This window comes from Cricetulus griseus, chromosome 3 (assembly GCF_003668045.3).
Source record: "Cricetulus griseus strain 17A/GY chromosome 3, alternate assembly CriGri-PICRH-1.0, whole genome shotgun sequence".
NCBI lineage: Eukaryota > Metazoa > Chordata > Mammalia > Rodentia > Cricetidae > Cricetulus > Cricetulus griseus.
The window spans coordinates 275,924,964-275,949,468 of record NC_048596.1 but is presented as its reverse complement, the minus strand read 5'-3'; the positions used below and the strand labels follow the sequence as shown (position 1 = coordinate 275,949,468).

Here is a 24,505-nt window from a genome sequence, read left to right as displayed (position 1 = left end):
ATTTCCCAGAATCCTCCTTGACTCCTAGTTCTGCCTATCTTGCTTTCCTATTGGCCAACAGTACTTTTTATATCAACCAATAGGACAAACATATACACAGAAGCACTTGCCCCATCAGACATCCTCTGACAAGGCCGTAAGGAAGCGGTCTGGATGTGGGATGGCAAAATCCAGGGAAAACTGGTCATAGCTAGAGAAAGCCCAGTTGGCGCTGCTAAGCCTATGTGAGTGATACAGGCACCTTTCAGGGGAAGCTGCACCCCTTGTCACAGAGCTAACATGTGCCTGGTGCAAGACTCAGAGACGCTAAAGAGCTGGAGGTAAAGGAATGAACGGACAACCACATGTGGCCCAACGTGCGGTGGCTCATGCAGCTGCCCCACCCTCCAGTGCCTCAACCTTGTGGCTGCTGCTTCTCCTCAAGCACCTCCAGAATGCCCAGAAAATGCCTCGTGGCTCAGATTGGCATCATGCAGAGAACTGAGTATGGAAGGTGCGGTTTCAGCTAAGCTGAGGCAACATTAGCCTGCCACATCAGTTCTTCAGAAGTCCAACACAAAAGGAAAGCCGCCACACCCTCCACCTTGGATGCACCCAAAGTATGTGGAGACATCACAGAGACGAAGGACTTAGGTTCTTGCAAAGAAACACTGATCCCATACTAAGTATTTGATAGTGTGTTAGCTCCATTGCCCTAGTTAACCACGGGTTAGTGCTATGATTGGGACCCTTACTTTGTGAGCAAAAGGAGCAAAGAGAGTGAAGCTTAGAGACGTTAATCTGTCTTCCAAACTCCTGCCTGGCCCCCCATCGGCTATGATAGAATCTAACTGGCCAGACACACCTGCCACCCATGTTTCTCTGACCCCGTGTCCCTTCCTGCCACCTGATGTTATGATAAATGAAGGAAATCATAGCGTGTTCTGGGCACAGCCGTGATTCTGACAATGAAGCCCAGTGTTCTTGCAACACTGGTTACAGAAAATCTCAGTCACTGACTTGTATTAAGTCCAAGAACCAGACTGGTGTGTGCTGCAGTGGTGCAGCCCTGCGCTTCCCAAGAAGAAACCCAAGAGATAGAGATTCCCAGGGAGTGAGGCCTGGAAGGAACCAAGAGCCATTCTGCACCTCAAACAAGGGAAGAATGCAGAAGGCAAAAACTCAAGGAAGAAATGAAGGCAAGCATAGGTTTGAAAGACAATGTTTGGCACAGCAAAGGCAGATGACAAGCAACGTCTGAGGACTCTACCTGCAGGACTCAGAGGGAATCCCCATGGAATGCTGCAAGAAAAGCAGATAAGCCCAAAACAGGAGGAACTTCTGGCTTTGATAAGGCCAAGCTGAAGGAAACAGAGGTGCAGGAAAACACACCGTGGACCAAAGAGAGGCCAGTGAGCAGGAAGTAGAGAGAGATTTCCTGGGCACTTAGACCAGCTCTCTCCACATCACCTCACCTCACCTCCTCTCTGAGACCCCTCATGATGTGGTGGGCAAGCCACCTGCACACCATGCCAACGCCACTGGGCTGCGGGGCTCTGAAGGGACTCTAATCAGACTGCCAAATTTCACTGGTTTGCCCTGGGGTGTTTATTATATTAAATTATTTATATAATTAATGGAAATAAAAGTTAAGTCATGGGGTGAAGGTGTGTGAGCAGAGGACATGTTGTGTAAGGACCGGCTCAAGTCGTAAGCAGATCAATGGCCTGAGGGTAATTAGAAGGACCGGGTCGGACACAAGCTCCTATCCCAGAGACTTCCGTGTGTCTGTACTGCCATGACCACGAGGGCCTTAACCAGCACTGCCCACCCCTTGACTAAAACCCTTTGCTTCTTCTGGCCAATTCCCACCTCAGTGCTAACTTCAGAAAGCTGGAATCATCCATCTTTTTCTGTTCCATTTTTTAAGCTTTTTACTGGCGCTCTCTCTCTCTCTCTCTCTCTCTCTCTCTCTCTCTCTCTCTCTCTCTCTCTGTGTGTGTGTGTGTGTGTGTGTGTGTGTCTGTCTGTCTGTCTCTCTCTCTAGGTTTTTCAAGACAGGGTTTCTCTATATAGCCCTGGCTGTCCTTGAACTCACAGAGATCCGCCTGCCTCTGCCTCCTGAGTGCTGGGATTAAAGGTGTGCGCCACAAACCACTGCCTGGGTTTATTTCTACTTAACAATTTCACATCACAGCCCATCGTTGAAAGAAGTTAGGGTGAGAACTGAAGGCAGGAAGCTGGAGGCAGGGACTGAGCAGCAGCCGTGGAGGAGAGCTGCTTATGGGCTTGCTCCCCAGGGCTCCTTCAGTCTGTTTGCTTCCTTTCTTCCTTTCCTAATTTCAAAATTTTCTTCCTTTTATTGAAAATGGATTCTTGTAACACGAATAATAAAAACCCAGAGGCAGATATTGGAGTTCAAGCTGAAGATCAGAAAAGCAAAGTATCCAGCCACCAAGAGCTCTACCAAGGCTGAAAGGGGGATCCTGTCTCCAATGTGGCTGGAGAATAATTGCCTTCCTGACCTCAGCATGGCTGGAGAATGAATGCCTGAATCCCAGACCCTACTCTAAAGCTGGATTAAAGGTGTGAGCTCAGTTTCTCTTTTAGACTGTTTTACTCTCATGTAGCCCTGGGTGGCCTTGAACTCACAGAGATCCATCTGCCTGTCTACTGAGTCCTGGAATTGAAGGTGTGCGCCACCACTGCCCAGCTTCCATGGCTGTGGCTGGCTTTGCGTTCTGCCCTTCAGTGACTTTATTAGATTATAAACAATAGATCACCACAGATTCTTTTCTCCGTAGTATATCCTGGTTATGGTTTCTTCTCCCCCGCTCCTCCCAGTTCCTCCACACCCTCTCTCATCAGATCCATGTGCTGATATTTTGTTTTTGATCTAACAAATAAAGCTTGCCTGATTAGAATATGGCATTAAACCACTAGTTAGCCATAGAGGCCAGGCAGAGGTGGCACACACCTTTAATTCCTGCACTCAGGAGGCAGAGGCAGGCAGATCTCAGTGAGTTCAAGACCACCCTGGGCTACACTAGATTAACCCAGTCTCAGAAAAACAGGGCTCACACCTTTGATCCCAGCCCTTGGGATCACAGGCCTTTGATCCCAGCACTAAGGAGGCAGAGACAGGAGTGATACAGCTGGGTGGAGAGAAGAATATAAGGTGGGAGAGACAGGGGCCCAGAGCATTCAGTCTGAGGTTTCGTAAAGACGGACTCTTGCCCACTTTGGTCTGAGGATTCGGTAGAGGTAAAAGGTCTCTCTAGTGACTGGCTCCTTTACTTCTCTGATCTTTCAGCATTTACCCCAATATGTGACTCTGGGTTTTTATTATTAAGACCTATTAGAACTCGTGTTAAACAGTAATGTCCAGAATTCTCTCCACCTGCAAAAGTTTTCTTAGCCTCAGGCAGGATTCTTGCACTTCTGTCATGGACCTAGAGCCGATGTTCTAGTGGAGGAGAAGAAAGCTTTTTCTTACGGGGCCTCCAATGCTATTATGGCATTTTCATTCTTTTTCTCTAAAACTACCACCTCCCATGTCCTGCGGCTGCTCACATATGGCATGGGTATCTCTCTTTCTTGTCTCCATCTTCTTCCTTGGGTCTGCTTCCAAGATTTACACTTGACTGTCCTTTTGTTTTTCTTTCAAACTCTAATAAAATTACCCTGGAACTTCCTTTCCAATATATTTTTACATTCTTTTATTAAAAAGCCTGATTCTTGTTAATAAAACAAAACTCTCCAGAAAGAGACGCCCAATTTTCCTGATGCCATATGGCACCCAAAATGGAGCTTGCCAAAGTCTCCAGTGACAGAGGATCCCAGAAAGATGGCTAGATGTCTAAAAGTGCTGTCACACTGCCTGAGGACCTGAGTTGACTTCCCACAGCCCATATGGTGTAAGGAGACAACTAACACCCGAAGGTTGTCCTGTAACCTTCACACTTGTCCTGAGGCATGGGCACACCCACACTCTCTCACACACATAAAATAATGTGTTTTAAGTAAAGGACAGAAATGTTGCAGAGGGGTCCTCTAACCACATCAGAATTTAATTGCCAATTAACAGCGATACTGAATTGATGGGGAATGTACTGTGTTTGTTCATCTTATTGATTGTTGAATAAAGTACTGTTTGGCCAATGAGACAGCAAGTTAGACGGGACTAGGAGTCAAAGAGGATTCTGGGAAATGTAGTAGAGAAGTGGTGATCCAGGCAGGAAGTGACATAGCAAGGAGACTCATATTTAAGCAAGAACAAACAGGAAGTGTCCTTTTTCCCCCTTGGCCTCCTCCCGTGGCGCCATGTGATCCACCGGCAAGAGAGGGTGCCAACAGAAGGCATCCTCTATAAGATAAATCTTATAAAATATATAGATTTATGATAATTAAGACTGAGCTAGCAGATGAGAATCCTAGTCATTTGCCAAGCAGCATTTGTACCTAATATAAGTCTGTGTATTAATTTGTCCATCCACATGGCAGGCAGAACTCAGGCAGCTGGCCGAGACTGCCCACATGGCAGTAGGGCTTGGGCGGCTTTGGCGGAAAGATTTATCGTAACACTGAATCTAGAAAATCCTCTAGTATATTTGAGTAATCTGTATGTCAAAGAAGTGACTACAAGAAAAATAACAATTTTATTGAATGATAATGAAAACACAGCAATTTCATAACCTATAGCAGGGGAGTAAGCACTGCCTAAAGACAAATTTGTAGCAGCATCTACCCTTGCCAGAGTATTTGTGTTAGTGGCTTTGGGCGTGGCTTCAAGTGAGGACAAACTGGAAGGCAGGGAAGCCTGAGGTTGTCTCTTGCTCACTAGCTCTCTGTCTTGGGTCACAGATCTGATCTAAAGGGCAGAGAAAGGCTGCAATGAATGGTTCTTTATTATTATATGTTTAAGTTGTTCCCCAATAAAATACCCATTTATCATTTATCTTGGGTCTAGTGAACTCATTACAACCCTGCCTTCATAAATTCATAACTCATCAAGTTCCGTAATAAAAATAAGAGAAGTCCTAAATCAATGCCCTTAACTGCAGCATAAACCCAAACTAAACATAGACAAAGAATGAATATGCACAGAAGTTGGCATAATTGGCTAAAATGCAAACCATCAGAGCTGTCCACTGGAAAACAATCCCCCCCCCCCCCGCCCAAACTGAGGTCACAGAAGACAAAAAAAAAAATCAACAACCATAAAGTTCCTTGAAAAAAATAATGAAATTGGTAAATAATCACAGTGACTGATCAAAGAAGAGATAAAAGACACAACTACAGCATGAATAAAATCGCCTCTGCCACCGAGGTTACAGGGTAAGAGCATATCATAGAATACACATCAGTGAGTTTGATTACATAGAAAATTTCTTTATAAAACACCATTACCAAAACTGACTCAGAACTGAGGGGAGAAGAAATTTGAGCAAACACACGTGGATGATGTCTAACTTGCTATGTATTCTCCTTCGGGAAGCGAAAGTCAAATTATTCCACTCTAGACCAGTGGTTCTCAACCTTCCTAATGCTGCAACCCTTTAATACAATCCCTCATGGTGTGCTGACCCCCAAACATAAAATACCATAAAAGTATTTCCATTGCTACTTCATAACAGTAATGTTGCTAGTTATGAATTTTAATGTATTTTCCCATGGTCTTGGGTGACCCCTGTGAAAGGGCCACGACCCATAGATTGAGAGCCACTGATCTAGAGACCCTGAGGCTGATTGCTTGGCTAAGGGGTGTCGCACCAGAGGCATCTGCTACATGAGGACAATTCTCCCTTTACCCTCCCTGTCTCTGGGGTGATTCTTGGAGACCACCGAGTAGCCTGTCCTGACACCTTCCACCCAGTGGTTACAGCATGCACTGCTCATCCTTGCTTGAACCAACTGTTACAAGGGACTGAGATGCTAATCATCTGGTTGCATCATTTCAGCTAATTTATTACAAAGGGCTTCACCCTCTTCTCATTATGAACTTGTGAATTTAGTTTTTATTGTGCACATTATTATCAATTGTAGTCATTCTTTTTGGTGTGCAATTCGTCCCAAGCCAGCTTTTGTGTGTTTCATTCAATTAAACACACTAGTCACTGTGAACCTGCTTGACTTTGGAGATGAAGTTTCTGGGGTTTAGCTTTTAAGTCCCTGCTCTGGGTTGGCAATGGCCATTTCTCTAAGAAGCTGCTTAGTGGTGACAGGAATGTGGAATCCAGACCTGGTGCTGGGGTGTTCCTTGCTGCTAAGTCCTTCTAGCAGGCAGCACCAGACAATGTCCTCTGACCGTGGGTCTGTCTAAATATGATGGTCTATGTTGACAATTCTGGCTAAAACCCAACTCTATGCAGTTTGTCCATCTATAAAAGTAAAAAAAAAAAAATCTGCTTCCCCAAGAATCAATATTTTTTGACATACTCGTTTTATCTTCTTAAACACACAAAGTAGTTCCTGAATTATAGCAAACAATGCCACCACCCAGAACAAACCCAGAACCAGACACACAGCTCAGTTGGTAGAGCCATCCTCAGCTACATTGGAGGGCAGGTAGCCTAAGCTACATGAGACTGTCTCAAAAAACAAAAACAGAAACTGAACAGACCCTTAAGGTTAACAGCAGGGTTTTGTTCTGTTTTTATCTGGAGCCGAGGATGGCCATGGCCTTGGAAAGCCTAGGCCAGGCAAGTACTCTTCCTCTGAGCCCTCCCATTCCTGAGACCCTTTCTTACTTTGCAATATACTCTTTATGGTGTTGTCAAAACCATGTTCAAAGGTTACTTTTCTCTGTACGCCTATCTGCAGCCTCATATGGAGCTGTTTTGCTGGTGGTGGTTGTGGGTTTCTTTTCGGGGCAGGGGAGGGGGTTTGGGGGAGGGTTATTTTGTTTTGGTTTTGAAATTGTGATTCAAATTTAGTAGCTGCCTTCTATAATTTTGAACATTGAAACTATCCACAGTGGTACTGGAGAGAAAGCTCAGTGGTCAAGAGCACTGGCTGCTCTTCCAGAGGACCCAGATTCAGTTTCCAGCACCCATATGGTGGGTCAAGTCCATCAGTAACTCCAGTCCTAAGGACTCTTATGCCCTCTTCTGACCTCTGTAGGTATCAGGCACACAGGTGATACACAGGCTCCCATGCGACTGAAACAGCATACACATAAAATCTACACACCCACTCAAAATTTAAATAAATTATCCACTTCATTCAAAAAATAAAATGGTGTAGACAGTTTACTAAGACAAATCTCATTATATGCTTCCACCTTCCTTGGAGGTAAACAGGTATATGAATTTCTGGTTTTGTATTTCCCATTACATTTTGTAAGAATGAATACCTTTCTTGTCTGATTTCAGTAGCCTATTGAAAAAATTCCATTGAAATTGGCTTTATTTCATTAGTAGACCATGGAATCCTAGAGTTTCCTCCTGTTCTTATGCTCTGGCTATGCGACAAACCCTTGTATGTCACACTGTGTCCATCACACCAGTCTCTACATGGTCCTTTCCAGAACTTCTGTGTAGTGATTGATATAGTGTTAGACATCACCAATTATCCCTTAATGAGCACCTGCCCACATACGCTGTCTCCTATCTGTGGAGGCATGCATGCAGGGTCAAAAGCTGAAGTGGATTTTTCGGGGTCAGATAAATGCTATATCTTGTCAGATCCCCTCTAAAGGAACACCACTTTTCATTCCTCCTGAAATTATCGCACAGCCTTATCGAGTGTGTTATCTCCACTAAGAGTTTTTGATCAACCTAGGAGGTGAGACACAGTTTCTCCATGATGTTCTAATTTGCACATATTATAACTAAGTTTAACTACCTTCTCCTTATTTGGGAGCACACCTCTCCTTATTTGGGAGCACACCTCTCCTTATTTGGGAGCACACCTCTCCTTATTTGGGAGCACACCTCTCCTTATTTGGGAGCACACCTCTCCTTATTTGGGAGCACACTTCTCCTTATTTGGGAGCACACTTCTCCTTATTTGGGAGCACTCTTCTTCTTATTTGGGAGCACACCTCTCCTTATTTGGGAGCACACTTCTCCTTATTTGGGAGCACACTTCTCCTTATTTGGGAGCATTCTTCTCCTTATTGGGGAGCACTCTCACTGGCATAGTTTCCTTGCCCATTTTGTTTCACATCCCACAGTTTTCTCCCAACTTTAGAGATTATTTCTTGGGGAAATAACCTCTGCTCTAAGTTTTCTAGTCCATAATTTGTCCTTGGCTTATACATGAGATGTTTTGCCATGCAAAAAACACTTTTCATTTCTTTGTGCGACTAATATTGTCAATCCCTTCTTGTTTATTTCTGGATTTTTGGTTCAGTTTGAAAGTTTCCCCTGCCTAAGTGAAATGGTTCATGTTTTCTTCTGTCACTCACATGGGATGTTTTCTACATGTAGGTCTCTAATCAACATGGAATTGGTTCTGCTTACTGTGTAAGATATGAAACTATTTTGTTGTAGATGAATATCAATTGTCTCAACAGCATTGACTTTTACGTATGTGTTACTCTAAATAGAGGGGATTTTAAAAATGGAATTAGTTACATGTGTGACAGGTGAGCCGAGAAACCAAACAAGATCACTCAAAAATTATCACTAGCAAAAGTCACCGTTACCTCAAGTCTAAAGTATCAAAGTCAGAAGAAAATGTCCCTAAGGGTTTAATAAGGTCGCCAGGTAAATGCTAAAATTCTAAAGAGAGATGGTATCTACCAGAGGAAAGTTCTAGGAATGCCTCTTTTCTTCCTACTTATTGATCTCTTATCTGTCATTCCCATGACCAAACCCAGATAAAAGCCAAGTTATAGGAAAGCCTGAGAGATGGATCCTACAGTTGTTTGCACCTTTGCAAAACAGAACAGAGCTAAAGAGAAAGACAGTGAGGGTTGATGTGTACCAAGGACCCGCCAATAACACTTGACCAACGAGTGTAAAATGTGTCTTCATCAAGACAAGTTCCTAAAAGGCATCGTGCTGGCAGTATATTGATACTGTAGGAGCCAAATCTCTGTACATTAATTTAAGAGGTAGATATTTGCTTATAGATAATAGGGCTGCCTGAAACACTGTGGACAGAAAAAGGAAATCCATACCCCAAATGTATGTTCATGACTGTGAGACATGTAAATATAAACCGTTAACCCAACCAGGATGAAATGGACCCAATGTAACCACCCTACCAGGCTCGATGTTCTTCTTGAGCAAAGGTATAGTATTAACGCTGGTCTCCCTTGTTGATCTTCACCAATGGCCATAACTAGAAAAGCTCACCCTGTGCAAATGTAGACTGTTGGGGTCACACAGATCGTTACCATCATTGTTACCATAGCTACATATCCATTACCCATGAGCATTAGAGTTGGTGACCACAGCCTAGCATGTGTCAGCTAGGTAGGTCTCTCCTGTTTTCACCAGGTCTCCATTCTTTCTCCTGCCATGTCTCTTGCCAGCTACCCTGGCTATCCATTACTACTGATGAGTCTCTATATATTTAAACTGAGATTTTTTAACATACAAAGGAAACAACCAGGCCTGTATCTGTGGGCTGGGAGGATTTCTATCATCTTTCAAGGCTACCCCTGAAGGAAGTTTATCTACCATGTACTTCTGACTTGTACTAGGGTACTAAGCCAACATCTCTATACACAAAACTCAGCTTTTCCCACCTTCCTCATCTGCTGAAGATGAGCAAAGGACATTAATGTCATAGTGAGAGGCACCATGGGTCAAATGCCCAGGCCCAAGCAGCTTGCTTGTCTCTCTGGTCCCCCTGGTGCTCTGTCACCAGCATACTGCTTTGGTTTTATTGTGACTGTGCTAGACCCAGCTAGACCTTTATGACAGTGGATCTCATAGGACTTAGCTCACAGTACACAGTTAACACGGTCACACAGCTTCTCAGAGTTAGATAGGCCAGTGTCATGGGAGAAGCCAGTTTTCAAAAGATAGATACATAATGATATGGACACATAACAAACTGCCTAGAACATAAAGTGTGTGCTATGATTCTAAGACATGACCCAAACTGTGTATGAGACCGTGCCTACCACTGACACCCTCCAGTTGGTTTGGGTTCATCACATCGCATGACTCACATGGCAGAGTCTGGTCCTGATGTAGAGTCACTTCCTGCTTTGGGCTGCAGTCAGCCCTTCATGTTTCCCAGAATAGGAGCTGGAGCAGAATTCCAGTTGAAGAATTTGCTGCCTCCAGAACCCATAGAGGATTGCCAGTCTTTGTTTCTTCCTCAGGGTGGGAGACTGAGACACACAGTACTTTGTCTTTTATTTGGAGGAAGTTGACTGGCATGCCTTGATTTCTGAACCCCTAAGAAGGTTACTAATGGCAAACCCATCACTTTAGCCTCTGGAACGTGAGCATCTCACTAAGACTTCTAACATGTCAACCACCTCTTGCTCATCTGGCCAAGCAAAATATTATGATATCATCAATGTACTAAACCACCATGGCATTCTGCACAGACAATCCATATCTCTGTACACTCTCTCATGACAGAGGGTAGGGCAGTGAACATAAGCCTTTTGGCAAGACCTTACACATACACTGTTATTGATTTCACCTAAATGTAAATTATATCTGAGACTCTATTATAATTTAGGATATAAAAACACTTTCCAAAACAATGACAATGTATTTTAGGTCTATTAGTCTATGAAAACAAAGATATCACACCTAGTATAATTATTGTATTCAGATCTACTAATTAGCTGAATTTATAGCCATCTTCAGCTACCATCCTAGGGCCATTGGCTCTAATGGTGCCACGCTGGCCAGTTAAATGAAGGGACCTTGGGAATCATCACCTCTCTGTGCTCGGAATCCTTAGACCCTAGATGAATGAAAGATTCGTTCATTCACTGATCTCCACCACTTCCTTCTCTGGGACGCTACATAGTTTTTCATTTTACCATCATGGTCCCAGGCATGGGTGAGCCATCTTTTCTGTGAAGGGTTTTACACACATGACTGGGACTATATGTGGAGGTCCAAATGCCAAGAACTTCAGACTCACTCACTCGGGGGCCAGGAAATGGCCCACAGAAGAGTTCACTGGCTCTGTGGGTTTACTGTAGGCCTCTCGCTGCTGGAATTATGCATATTACCCAGTCATTATTTGTCTCTACTCTACCAAAAGGATCATGACAAGGCTTTGGATCTCTGAATATTAATTTCAACTTGGATTCTGTGTCCAGAAGCATTCCCAATGCCCATATAGTCCCCTTCCTCTTTTCCTCAGTACAAAATAAATCAAGTAAATGGTCAGAAGATAGACGACCTAGTGGTCTGGAGAAGACCTGAAGAAATCACTGCTCTGAAAAGAACCTACAGTTCACTCCTCAAGGTTAGATTCACCTCTTCAGGCTCAGATCTATACACTGTATCAGATCCAGACAACCGGAAAGATATTATGATTAAAAAAACAAACAAACAAAAAAAACCCTAAGTTTCAGAGTACTTTGGGTTCACAATAAAATTGTGTGGAAAGTAGAAACTGTTTTCACATACATACACAGTTTCCCCCATTATCAACAGCATAACCATTGTTACAACAGATGGCCCTATATAGATTATCATTTTGACAAAAGGCCACAGTTTATATTAGAGTTCACTCCTGGTACTGTCGATGTTCCAACATTTGAAATATGTGTAATACCTTCCTTTACCATATATACGGAATTGTTTCACAACCCTATAAATCCCCTGTGTTCTACCCATTAATCCTCCCTCCTAAACTCTGCAAACACTAGTTTGTTTGTTTGTTTACAAAATTCATAGTTTTGCCTTCTTCAGAATGCCATACAGCTGGAGTTACACAATCTGCTACTTTCACACACAGACGTCTCTCACTTCATAATACACATTTCTGATCTAGAATCATAGCTTTTTAGTAAACAGTTATTCTTTGTGAAAAACTTTCTACAATCACAAACAAAATAATATCCTAGGAGGTGGTCTATCCATTTTGTCTTTAGGAAGGCTATGTTCTGGTAACTATTTCCATATTTCTGTGGGTTATGCCCCTTTGACTGCCTCTCCAATTTTGCTGGTCATTACAGTAATTGTAACAACCTTGTTCAGGGTGCTTAAGAATAGCCCCATGGCCTCTATTGCTTCATGGTTCCATCCCACTTATTGCCATCAATGAGCCAGGTTCTGCAAGAGACCATCTTCCTATTGGCACTGCTCTGAGACAAATCCCACTGCTGACAGGCTATGAGATCCTGGTGCAGCCCCAGGCCAGCAACACATTTCTTATGCCTTCAGGGCCCTCATTTATTAAATGGGAAGTTAATGAAGGTCTGCAGAAATGGCTCAGTAATTAGGAGAATGTGCTGTTTTTTACAGAACATTCAAGTGTGGTTTCCAGCACCCATGTAAGGTGGCTCACAACTGGTTATCACTCCCGCTCTGGAGATCCAGCTCCCTCCTCTGGTCTCCACAGGCACCTGCACTCCCTGCATATACTCCCACACAGACACACAGACACAGACACAGACACAGACACACACACACACACACACACACACACACACACACACACACACACAGAGAGAGAGTAAATAAAGAAAGTAACTCTTAAAATTCTTTGACTGAATGACTAGTATACTGAGACTATTTACTAAATAAAGTCACAAGCACACATTGTTAGTCCAGGATCTCCATTCTTGTGAGACTCTTACTCGTAGCCTCCACCTCCTACCATGGAAAGTTGCCTTTTCAACGTTGTACAAAGCATGCCATTGTTTTTTCATGTTTCCTGGGGCCGTTCTAACACCCAAATCATAGGATTCCCTAGGATCATTGCCAAACAGTTACGTACTATAATTCAAGAGGAAATTTTGAAGTTAAGAAACTCTTAGTCAATCTTTCCCTTTGGCCCCCTTGATCCAGCATCTTGAGACTCCAATCGTTCATCTGTTCCCTTGACTCTTTCTGATACAGGCTAGTTAGTTCTTGCGGCTCCTTAGGGGAAATTAATGTTTCCAGCCTTTGACTTGGGGCCTCCTCTACTGCATTGTGAGTCTATGGATATTAATATGAACCTGTGTTAGACCCCCGAAAACTCAAGTATTCGGGGTCCCAGGCCACGTTCGTGGTCACCCCAATCACCAGGCGGATTCGAGAGCTTGCTGCAAACTGCACGAGGCTTTATTGTAATTTAACGAGCTAACCCCATGTTAGCTCAGGTCTTTCACCCACCCGCCATGGCGGATAGCTAGAAAAGACGGCTCCTACGGGCTCCCAAAAGATCTTATGGGGCAGCGTAAGGGGAGTGGTCTAGGGGTATGCACAGGCTTACGATTGGTGTGTCTCCAGGCTTGGAGGGCTTGCCCTGTGTTGATTGGTCAACTGGTTGTTATGGCCCATAGGCCCGCCCAGGGTGGTTGCTATGCTCTCTACGTCATTGCTGTGAGCTTGTCTGTAAAGCACACCCAGAGCCGTAAAGCATAGCGCCACCAGCTAACTTCTGATTGGTTCCCTGTCACAAGACAGGAATCTGACTTTCTAGTGTCTAGGGCAAGACACTAGAAACACGTGTTCGGCCGTTATGGCTGCCAAAAGGGAAGCCGGTTCCTTCACCTGGACACTGTGTACAACTTAACCTTAATTACAGGCATAGTGGGAAGCAGAATGGTGGTGCAGGTCTGTCAGGCACAAGCCATTTCACATGAATGAGGCCTACATAACATCCAAATCTGCCAGAGTGAGACAGACACTGACGCTGAGTGACAGCTCTTTTTCCTTCCCATTCGAAGGACGCCAAATGAGTGTTACGCCACTGAGCTGCATCCCAGCCTGGTGACACCACTCAGTAAAGAGGGTAGGTCATATCCTCAGGTCGAAGGGTGCAGAGGTGACTGGGAAGCTCCAGTGACTCTGTGATCTGCACACCCTCATACCACCAGCCCTGGATGCTAATCCTGTGTCAGGGACCAAAATAGTTCCATTAAGGTCCAGCCTCTGATTTCAGTAAACAGGGGCACCCAGCCTACAATTGTATTGCCAATGTAAGCAAGTCTGCTATTATATAGCACAGCCTCAGTGTAGAATGCCTCCTAGTTTGCATCTCTACAGGACTAAGCATTTGAATAGGCATGGGGGCAGGAGGTTAGGTGTGTGAGTAACAAGTGAGGAGAGAGTTAGGAGCTATCTAGCAGAGAGAGGAGTCAGCTGAAGGAGACAGAAATGGCCTCATGACCTTGGAAGCACGGTTAGAAAACAGCCAGGAAGATGCTCAATAAACAACAGACTCCAGTTTTACAGCATGGAACTGAGAGTTCTCTAAAGATGACAAGATGCCTGTGTTCGGTCTTGATCATCGTTGGGTTGCTAGGAGTTTCCAAGTCCACGCTCCCCCACTCAGGCTAAACCGAATGGCTACTGTGACTTGGAGCTGAGATGGGTTGGGCCACGACAATCCTGGCAGATCTGCCTTGGCTGAGCACTCATCTGTGAAATTCCACTGCACCAAATACAGGTTCCGTGACTGAGACACTGACTTTCCCTAGATGGAAGTGTTAGACCCCCGGAAAACTCAGGTATCCGGGGTCCCAGGCCATGACCACGGTCACCCAATCACCAGGCGGATTCGAGAGCTTGCTGCAAACTGCATGAGGCTTTATTGTAATTTAACAAGCTAACCCCATGTTAGCTCGGGTCTTTCACCCACCCGCCATGGCGGATGGCTAGCAAAGACAGCTCGAACCCACTGTGTAGGATCTTGTAGGGCAGCGTAAGGGGAGTGTCTAGGGTTACACACAGGCTCACTATTGGTGTGCCTCCAGCCTTGGAGGGCTTGCCCTGTGTTGATTGGTCAACTGGTTGTTATGGCCCATAGGCCCTCCCAGGGTGGTTGCTATGCTTTGGGCCGTAAAGCATAGCGCCACCAGCTAACTTCTGATTGGTTCCTTGTCACGAGGCAGGCATCTGACCTCTAAGTGACCAAGGCAAGGTTATGGCAAGCACATGTTCGGCTGTTATGGCTGCCGAAAGGGGAGCTGGCCCCTTCAGAAGAAGCACTTCTTCACTTGCAACAGGGGTCCCTTTGCCTTTTACACCCAGATATCAGTATTCTATTGTGTGCCCTCGTCGTGATCTTTCCGCCAAACATCAGTAGTATTTAACAACAGCTACCTAACACTCTGCCAGCCATTATTTCCCCTGCATTTCAAGCCACGATACAGCTCCCTGTTGTGTATTCTTCCACCTCCTTATTTACTATGAGTAAAAATTTAACCACAGGATCATCACCTTGTTCCATGAGTCATCCATGTGGCAGGATCCTGATGGGGGAGGTCCTTCTGTGTATGTGTTTGTCTTATTGGTTGATGAAAAAAGCACTGTTGGCCAATAGGGAAGCAAGATAGGCAGGACTAGGAGTTGAGGAGGATTCTGGGAAATGTAGAAAAGGGAGAGAGTTGCCAGGTGATCGCCAGGAAGAGAGGACACATAAGGCCGGTGTCCTTTGTAAGATAAGTCCTTATAAAAATATATAGATTAGTAGTTATGGTTGATAATTAAGACTTAGCTAGCAAATAAGAAATCCTAGTCATTGGCCAGCAGCATTGTAACTAATATTAATCTCTGTGTGTTATTTGGGGGCCCTAACATGGCGGCGGAACTCAGGCGGCTGGCGCAAAGAGTTATTGTTACAGGTTCTTTATTACTAACTGGATGGTAGAGAACCAGTCCAAAACACAAGGTCTAAGTTCTTAATTTACTCCTGATACCAGTTAAAGAAGGATATATTCTCCAAGAGTCGGTGTTGATATGTCCCTTCAAGTGAAAATATTCATTAAAGAGCAATGTTTATGAAGAGAGAGAAGAAAAAGGGACAGGCAAAAGGAAAAATCAACTATGATAGTTTCTTTGATGTAGCAGTAAGCCCAATAAGTGCTGACAAAAGTGTGCCCAGAGTAGCCTGTATTAATCTACCCTCAAAAGAGAGTGGGCTACAAATCCTTTATTGGAGAGGAATCCCCATGTTTATAATAGTATCTCAAATTTCTTTTCAAGGTGGAACACAAATATTTCACATTATTTGGAAGAAGAAAGACAAGCAAGAGAAAATAAAAAAGGAAAAATACCAATGGGTAACAGGAGATATCAACGTGGGCAAGGTACATTTGTCTTAAGGGGTCTCTATTTACTATGACAAAACACCCTGTCCAAAAAGCAAGCTGGGGAGGAAAGAGTTTATTTGGCTTACTCTTCTATATCACTGTTCATCACTGAAGGAAGTCAAGACAGGAATTCAAACAGGGCAAGAACCTGGGGGCAGGAGCTGATGCAGAGGCCTTGAGGATGCTGCTTACTGGCTTGCTCACATTCTTATAGAATCCAGGCTCATCATTCCAGGGAAGGAACACCCACAGTGGGCTGGGCCCTCCCTCATCAATCATTAGTTAGGAAAATGCCCTATAGCTGGGTCTTCTGTGGGTATTTTCTCAGTTGAGGTCCCTCCTTTCAGATGACTCTAGTTTGTTTGTCAGTTGACAGGTAAAACACGATATACATTTATGAAAAATTCACAGTAAAACCAATTATTTTATATGCTGATTTTTAAAAGTATTTCATATTAGCTTCTGCATTCTTTAAAAAACCTTTAATAATTTATGGGCTGATTATATAGCTTAGACAATTCTAGTACAACCTTTGAAATGTCAATGCACATGCCAAATTGGATGAGCTACAATTTCTCATAAAACTTAAGTATAAATAAAGTTAATTTAAGACCTGTTGTGAGATATTTGATTATGCTGAGTAAAGACATGTCACTGTGATTGGGTTAATGAAAAGATAAATGGCCAATAGCTAAGCAGGGGGTAAAGATGGGCTTTCCGGACAGAGAGGTCTCAGGGAGAAAGGCTGGTGACTACCAGCCAGACACACAGGAAGCAGGACATGCAGGAGGAGAGGCAAAAGCCACCAGCCACATGACAGCATGCCTATTAATAGAAATGGGTTACTCTAAGTTATAGGAGCTAGTTAGAAACAAGCCTAAGCTGAGGCCAAGCTTTCACAATTATTAATAAGTCTCTGTGTCATGATTTGGGGACTGACAGTCTAAAAAGCCTGCTATAAGCACCCTCCTGTTATCATGAACGCACTGCCATCTCCAGTCATTTTCTAATTGTCTGTGAATCGACACACATATTTCATAACTTGAGAACAGCCTAGAACATGGAATTTTTCCCACCCATGTTCACTCTAAAGAGTATTGCTATACAGTGTTATTGCTATACAGAGGAGCATAGCAATCTAGGACCCAACCAAACAGCATAGACTGTTTCAGAATATTCTGAGAGATTAAGAGAGTATCCCAAAGAATTCGCTTAAGAAAAAAGACTTCCATGCTTGTGGCTGCAATTTCTAAAAGAGACCAGGGAAGCGTCGCCTCCAAGGATGATTTGTGAACCACCTGTGAAATTCTTGGAGGCAAAGAGCAATTCTCTGGGAAAGGAGCACCAGGAATTGGTACTTTTCTATTTTTAACAAGCTGATTAGACTGTAATGAACAGAGAAAGCTCAGGACGCTCACTGCTCAATGATGCTGAGTAATAGCAAAAGCTGAACTCTAAGCTCTGAGAGTGGCTTACTCTGTTTTAGCCTCACCACAACGCTATAAACCAGTAGTTGCTGTCACTTTCATTTTCCAGGTAACGAGACTGAAAGAAGCGTGCAGGGAATGGAAGACACAAACACAAGCTGTGTGGTGAGAAGTCATGTGCTCTACACTCTACTGTGAATCTATCTGCTGAACTGATAAAAGCCAAAGCCAAGAGCTGGTGTGGAGGAAACTTAGACACCCTCCATCCAAGAGCTGATAGCTTTCTCAGTCGTAAGTGTGGAATGCCACGATCTAATGACTTCAGTGTTCTGCTTATTAAAAATGGCGCTTTCATATGGGTGTGACATTTTTCAGATGATAAGTAGCTGCCCACTGAACAAATGCCTCTCTATGTATATAAGTAAGGCACTCTGATAACAAAGCCTCTGAAGATTGCATCCTTAATAAATAAACTCATCTGAACTAATTGCTGATATTTCTTCTGTTAATTAAGATTTGTATTATTTCTATAAAATAATTAGTTTACTCCCCTTTCTTCTCTCTGTCCCTCTTCCTCTACTTCCCTTCATAAATGGATTTATGTGTGTATATACACAAATATATGTACTTTATTAAGCATTGGCACATATTAATATATTTTTCAATGAGATTATTATGGATATAACAAAGACAATTTATCTCAGAATTTCATGAAAATACACTATTGGCTATTCATTAGAAAACAATCTTCTATCACTAGCAACTAAAGTCACAACTCAGTGTTCTTGCGAAAGTCTTGTTCTGTGTTGATCACCTACGGTGCTGATGGGGTTAGCACTGTGAAGCACTCACCCGTGCTGTGGGGTTAGCACTGTGAAGCACTCACTTTGTGGTTGTCTAGGACATTTCTGCTAGTTTCACACATATTGTTCTATGCTTCAGTAATATTGAAAAGTTCATAAAAATTAGCATTTTATTCAAATGATTAAGCCTACTAGAGTCTAATGAAAAATTAAAACCCTACATCCTTTAGAATCATAAATATTTTAGAGAAAAAGCTTCATTTTTATGGAAAATTTCTTTTGGAAAAGTATTTTATTTAAGAAAACACAATCATTAATATTGGAAAGTTTGCCTGGAGGCTCATGGAATGAAATTAATTTGCCATCAATCTTAAAAAGTTCTAAATAGAGGAATTCCCTAACTTCTTTTGAACCAAGAATAGAGAGAAAATATTTAAATATATCCACTATTGCAGGAAATGCCAACTCTCTTGTGTACTTTGCATATGTTATTTCAATTAATTATCACCATAACAATTGATAAAGGGCACCATTAACCCCACAGTTACCCGAAATTTGCATATGAAAGAGCTTAGATTCAGGAAAGTTAACTATTTATTATTTTCAAGGTCACATTGTTAATAAGTAAATTGACATCTAAGGGTCTTTCTCCACACATCTCTAAAGAAAATGCTAGTAGAATATTGATGAGTCAGTGCAATCTGATTTGCATATAAAACTAGAATGGAAGTGTGCAAACCCCACTAGAAGCCAACATTTTAATCTTACAAGTTGCATCTGCACATAGAGGCTGTTTGTATAGGGTGGCAGCTATTACTGATCCTTGAGTTGGTTTCAGAAAATAAGTACTCTGAGTCAGCAGCCCAAATAGAGCTTGGAAACTGCCATGGCTTTTCTTCTATAGGCAGTATTTCAGGTAAGGATATTTCTCTTCCATGATGTCATTAAGATAACCTGGTGTTTAAGAATCATAGTCCATTAGTAGTAACATACCAATTGGAAAGAATGGGAACTATCAGAGAAATGGGTTTGTACACTGGGAATTTCCTTTCAAAAATATGGAAAGTTACGTATAAAGTTAATCATTATGGAGTATCTTTTACCGATGTCAGATGATCCTAGGAAATACTAAAAGATCATTTTAAAAGGGGCAAGTTAGAGAATGCACCAGTCTCAAAGGAGAAGTGGGTGTGGCTTTAGGATTACACAAGGTTTTAGTTTTCTTCTTAATCTCTACCCCACCTGTGTAAATACCTACAAACCCACAGGTAGGAAATCAAACCATCACTCAATTTTCACTTTTTTAAGCATAAAGACTCTTCATTTTGCTTTATTGCTTTACATAACTGAAGGGTGTGTGTGTGTGTGTGTGTGTGTGTGTGAGAGAGAGAGAGAGAGAGAGAGAGAGAGAGAGAGAGAGAGAGAGAGAGAGAGAGAGAGAGAGAGAGTTATGCACTATTCTGGGAGGAGGGGCAGGAAGAAATCCCAAGGGGCCTTGATAGAAAAACAGAGTTACTCTCTCCCTTTCAATGCTGCGTCTGGAAGAGGGGTGGGGACTATACCAGCCCATCATCACGCTGCATGCCAGTCTCACACACGGATGCTTCTCCTTCACATTCTCTGGGAAATTTCCCCCAGATTGGGAAAAGGACGGGAAGGCAAATCGGCCACAAAAGGCGAGTTTTCACGACTGCCGGACAAAGGAAAGCCGAGCGCACCTCCACACAGTCGCAACTCCGCTCTCTGGAGCAGCTCGCGACTTCAGCACCACGGAGAGCGGCACCTCCTCCTCGGCCACCCGTGGGGAGCCAGATCCCTGCGACTCAGCCCAGGATTCGGGTCATCTAGAGGAGGGACAATTCTGCATGTTCTACTCTCAATGTAAGTGGCTACGATGGTTGGTTTATATTGATTTTCCCAGTAGAGACTGCTTTCTCTCTGAAATATGGAATTGAACTTTTATTTATTAGCTCTTTCACAGGCATTGCTTAGGTTTGGGGATCTAAGCCTGGAGCTGAAATCTTATCTGAGTTGGTAGAATATTTCCCCCTCCTTTATCGAATGTTTAAGTTTACAAGCCGTTTAGAAATAGGAAACCCAGTCTAGTATCCTGGCCCTTTCATGCTGGAGTAGTGCAGCTTTATTCCTAGAAGAGGGCATGTGTGTTGTCTCGGCTTCTGCACTACTGACAGCATCTCTGGTTTGATTTTAATATAAATATGGAGTTGGGAGGAGAACCATAGCTACATTATAAGAGATTATCACCATTAAAAACTACAGGTGGTGATAAAAAGGTTATTCTTTTCTGTTTTCCTTCTTTTTTATTTTTTTTCTTGTTACAAATAAGGTCCTGGTGGTGTTCCCTTTAGGCGTTCACTTCAACATAGCAAATATGCTTTTAATAAAAAGAGATGCAAATCTGGGCAGGGCTTTGGGCATAAGCTTTGACACTAGAGATCACAGAGTCCCTCATTGAAGTTCAAGCCGTAAATTCACTTATGTAAGGCTGAGTAGCTATATCCAAGACGAGGTGCCATTAATTGCCATTTAATGGATTCAGGGTAGATCTGAATAAGGCAGTAATGACTGACCCTGTCTGGTCGCAGTCAGGAAACGTTTGCCTCGGAATGCCACCTGCTGGTGGCTCCTTTTTCTAAAGCATCAAATTTATGAATGAATTCACATAAAATCCAGAATATCCATTATGGATATCATGTAAATCCACTCCCTAAATTTGACTATACAGTAGCTTCTCAAGCATCTATGTCACCTTGCAATTTCATATTGATTTCCCGGACATTTGCTCTTTAGCTTAAAGGTATGTAGACTAGCCAACTCCTTTAGGCAGTAATTAACCCAGAAAAGTCAAGTCAGACCTACATGGTGCCTCACTGTGGATCATTGTGGAATTCATGTGGTGTGCTGGACGAGAACTACCAGGAACTATTGCTTGTGACAAGCAGTCACCCCCCCTTCTCCAGGAAACACTCAGCAAGTCAAGGTTTCTCTTTCAGTGCATGCCAGGCTCCTGGCACAGCAGTGGAGGAAATCCCCAGAGGGTGCTGCACTCTTATTTTACTCCAAGCCTAGTTTAAACATCAATATTTGAGGTGGCTATTTCTACTCTATCTGGAACTGTGTAAAATATGAGAGACAGACATCTAGATTCATATCCTCTGCAGTCTAAACAGGTAAATGGGGATTTAAAAAAAATAAAAAAAAAACAAAGACAATAGGCAAGGTACTAGTCAACTGATTGCTAATCCATAGAACCATTTGTAGATACTAGGAATAACTTCTTCCTAAATGATTTTATTTTTGTGAAAACCAATTCCTAATAGAAGCATTTGACATTCAGGAATAATAGATGACATTTTCCAATCCAAGATCAAATGGAAACCCATCCCATCTTAGCAGAAACACCTGAAGCAGCATGGACAGCAGGGTGGTCTGCAGGTCCCTTGTAGGGCCTGGCTGGGAAATGCATGAGCTCACACACACAGTGGAGTAACTAACCTGGAATCTGCTTTCTTCTACTCAGTGTACAAACTTCACTCTTACTAACTTAGGCTAAAACCCAACTGACTTAGGTCCACAATTAATGCAATAAATTTAGTGATACTCAATGACACATGAGTGCTTACTAGCTACAAAGGAATTTCTATGCATTTTTCACCTCAACTTCAATCTACTGGGAAGATAAAACTCAGAAATGAATGGGCTACCTTTGGAAAGCCACAAAAATTTCAAGAGTATGATGACAAAGTGGAAATGTTTCCGTGTTCTGCTCTTGTCAGTCATTCAGAACTTAACAGACAGTGCCTCTGATGTTAGCTGCTTCCTCTACCAAACTGTTGGCGTCACTGACAGCAGAACTAGCCCCTCGGAGCTGGTTTACTTCAGAACTGACACCTGGTATTTGGAGTTCTCAGGAGAAACAAGAAATAAGAGCTAGAGAGCTTTCTGGGTCCTGTACTTATGAGAACGTGGATACTGAAGCTTTATCACTTAAAAAAAAGTAAAGAACAATCCAGATAAAGTATTTGAGAACTGACCTATTTGACTACGTACCACGTCCTAAACCTAGGAACACTGGATGCCAGGTACACTAGCACTATAAAAGAGCAATCACTTTGCCAACCAAGTTCCTGTACCCTAATAGGAATGTTTGCAGACTAAATAAACAGAAAGAAATGCAAGAGGCAGACTCATGACAATAGCAGCATACCAGATGAATTGCAAAAGCTAAGAAATCCAACAGGGCACACACCTAATACAGGGTACCCCATCCCACCTTGAATATCTTGGGAAACCAGGCTAATGTACTGAAGCCCCATTTCCTGGTCTGCTAAACGGGGATGAAAATACCACCTACATAATGTCTTGCTTTCTTAGAACTTAAAATGCTGATGCTTGGAAAGTGCTTGGCCTGGAGGCTAACACGTGGTTAATGTATGATATATATTAACTATTATGATTGAATAGTCATTTAGGAAGATAGTTAAGCTTATCAAATGATAATTTACAACAGTAATTTATATAAAGCACTTACCATGGTAATTGGCACATGGCAAATGAGTGTGTGTTTGCCATCTCCATCATTCACAATCTTTTGAAACAACAGCTGATTGTATCAGCATAGCGTAGAATCTGAGCCAATAGGAGCAACCCTGTATTTAAGTGTGCCTGTACATAAGGTTTTGATCATCACTGTCTCTAAACTGCCTAGGACAATTGGTACAAATGTTACTTAATCTTCGGTGAATTCAAATGCACCAAGGTTTCCGAGAAGATTCCAGAGAATCTAACTCTTTGCTCATTCTGTGGATTAAAACTCAGAACCTGTTCATTAGGAGAGGAAGCACAGAACCAAGCTGGGCTTCCACAGGCACCTGAGCTCAGTCCTCGATTTTGTTTGGCTTTGCATCCAGCTGGAGAATGTTACAGGCTGAATTGATTTCAAGCTTGGATGATCTGCACAGAGACCTTTGATGCATGTAGCAAAGTTAGAGAGAAGAAAGGAAACAACACCTCTCTCAAAAGACCTTCTTAAGTGGTCTTTTCTGCATCGGTAATTAAGCACAACCCCACCTCCAGATCCATGCACACATGCAGCTGGACTTAGGGGGCAGATTACTACCTTCTTGGCTCACTCACATCTGGCTTCCTTCAGACTGGCCGATGCATTGGTAAGAGCAGCTCCATAAAAATAGCATCCAAGTGAACTGAGAAGGAATTTACTAATGACTCCTCCTCTCAGATGGTTCTGTCGCCACTGGAGTTCTTCTTCTCATGACACTAAAGTCAAGGTACGCACTCTGGAAAATGAGAGACTCTGTATCATAACTGAGATCTTTTGTGAGTTTGATCACTCATCTCAATAATATATGTAGATGAAAGGCATCTGTGTTCAAAGTTCATTTTGAAAGAAAATATCAAAGACAATCTGGTGCCAGTTGCACCGAGAGACAATCCTTTCCCTGGTTGGCCCTACAACAGGGATGGGGTCCAGCTGGATAACACTTTGAGTTCTCAAGCTTGAGCCTCACCGCCAGCTACACTTGGGCTGAGTGACTTTGTGATAGGTTGTCTTTTGTGGATTCTGCCCAACCCATGTGATATGTATGTCCCAAAGTATGAATACTTTAGTATCAAGACTAGATGGCAAAGGCATGGTAGTTAAATGCATTCATCATTAAAAGGATGCTAGGACTGGGGGTGGTCAGAGTCCCACAGCGAGGTTAAAGGGCTCCACCAGTATTGTGGTCCTTCCCAGGTCTGCTGTGAAGCCCTTCTGTGGGAAGTGCTCACACTGACTAGCACATCCCATGTCATATGCTGTTAGCCATACATGACTGCAGGCCTTCTAGGAGCTCAGTTTTCATTCCAAGATCAACCGGAAATGGAAGAGAACTGATCATTTTTGAACATTCAGATGCATCTCAAAGCTGAGACTCAAAAAGCTGTGAAAGACAGACTTGTTTATCACCCTTCTCAGCTTTCAAGGTCATTCGGAAAAATGCATGGCTTCCAAGGACAGTTTCCCTCTGACAAAGCCCAGCCATGTAATTACACACGTGTGCACATGTCCATACCTCCTCCCTCTCCCCCTCTCT

At 43.0% G+C, this 24,505-nt stretch overlaps 1 protein-coding gene across 1 annotated transcript in view; it reads left to right on the top strand.

The window, feature by feature from the left end:
• Trpc7 (transient receptor potential cation channel subfamily C member 7) overlaps positions 1-24,505 on the top strand; it is a 156,662-nt gene that overhangs the window by 578 nt on the left and 131,579 nt on the right. The window contains exons 2-4 of the mRNA XM_027409603.2: positions 13,793-13,857; positions 20,028-20,270; positions 22,187-22,304. Of these exons, the coding sequence (XP_027265404.1) occupies positions 13,793-13,857; positions 20,028-20,270; positions 22,187-22,304 (426 nt within the window). The remainder of the gene's footprint in view (positions 1-13,792; positions 13,858-20,027; positions 20,271-22,186; positions 22,305-24,505) is intronic.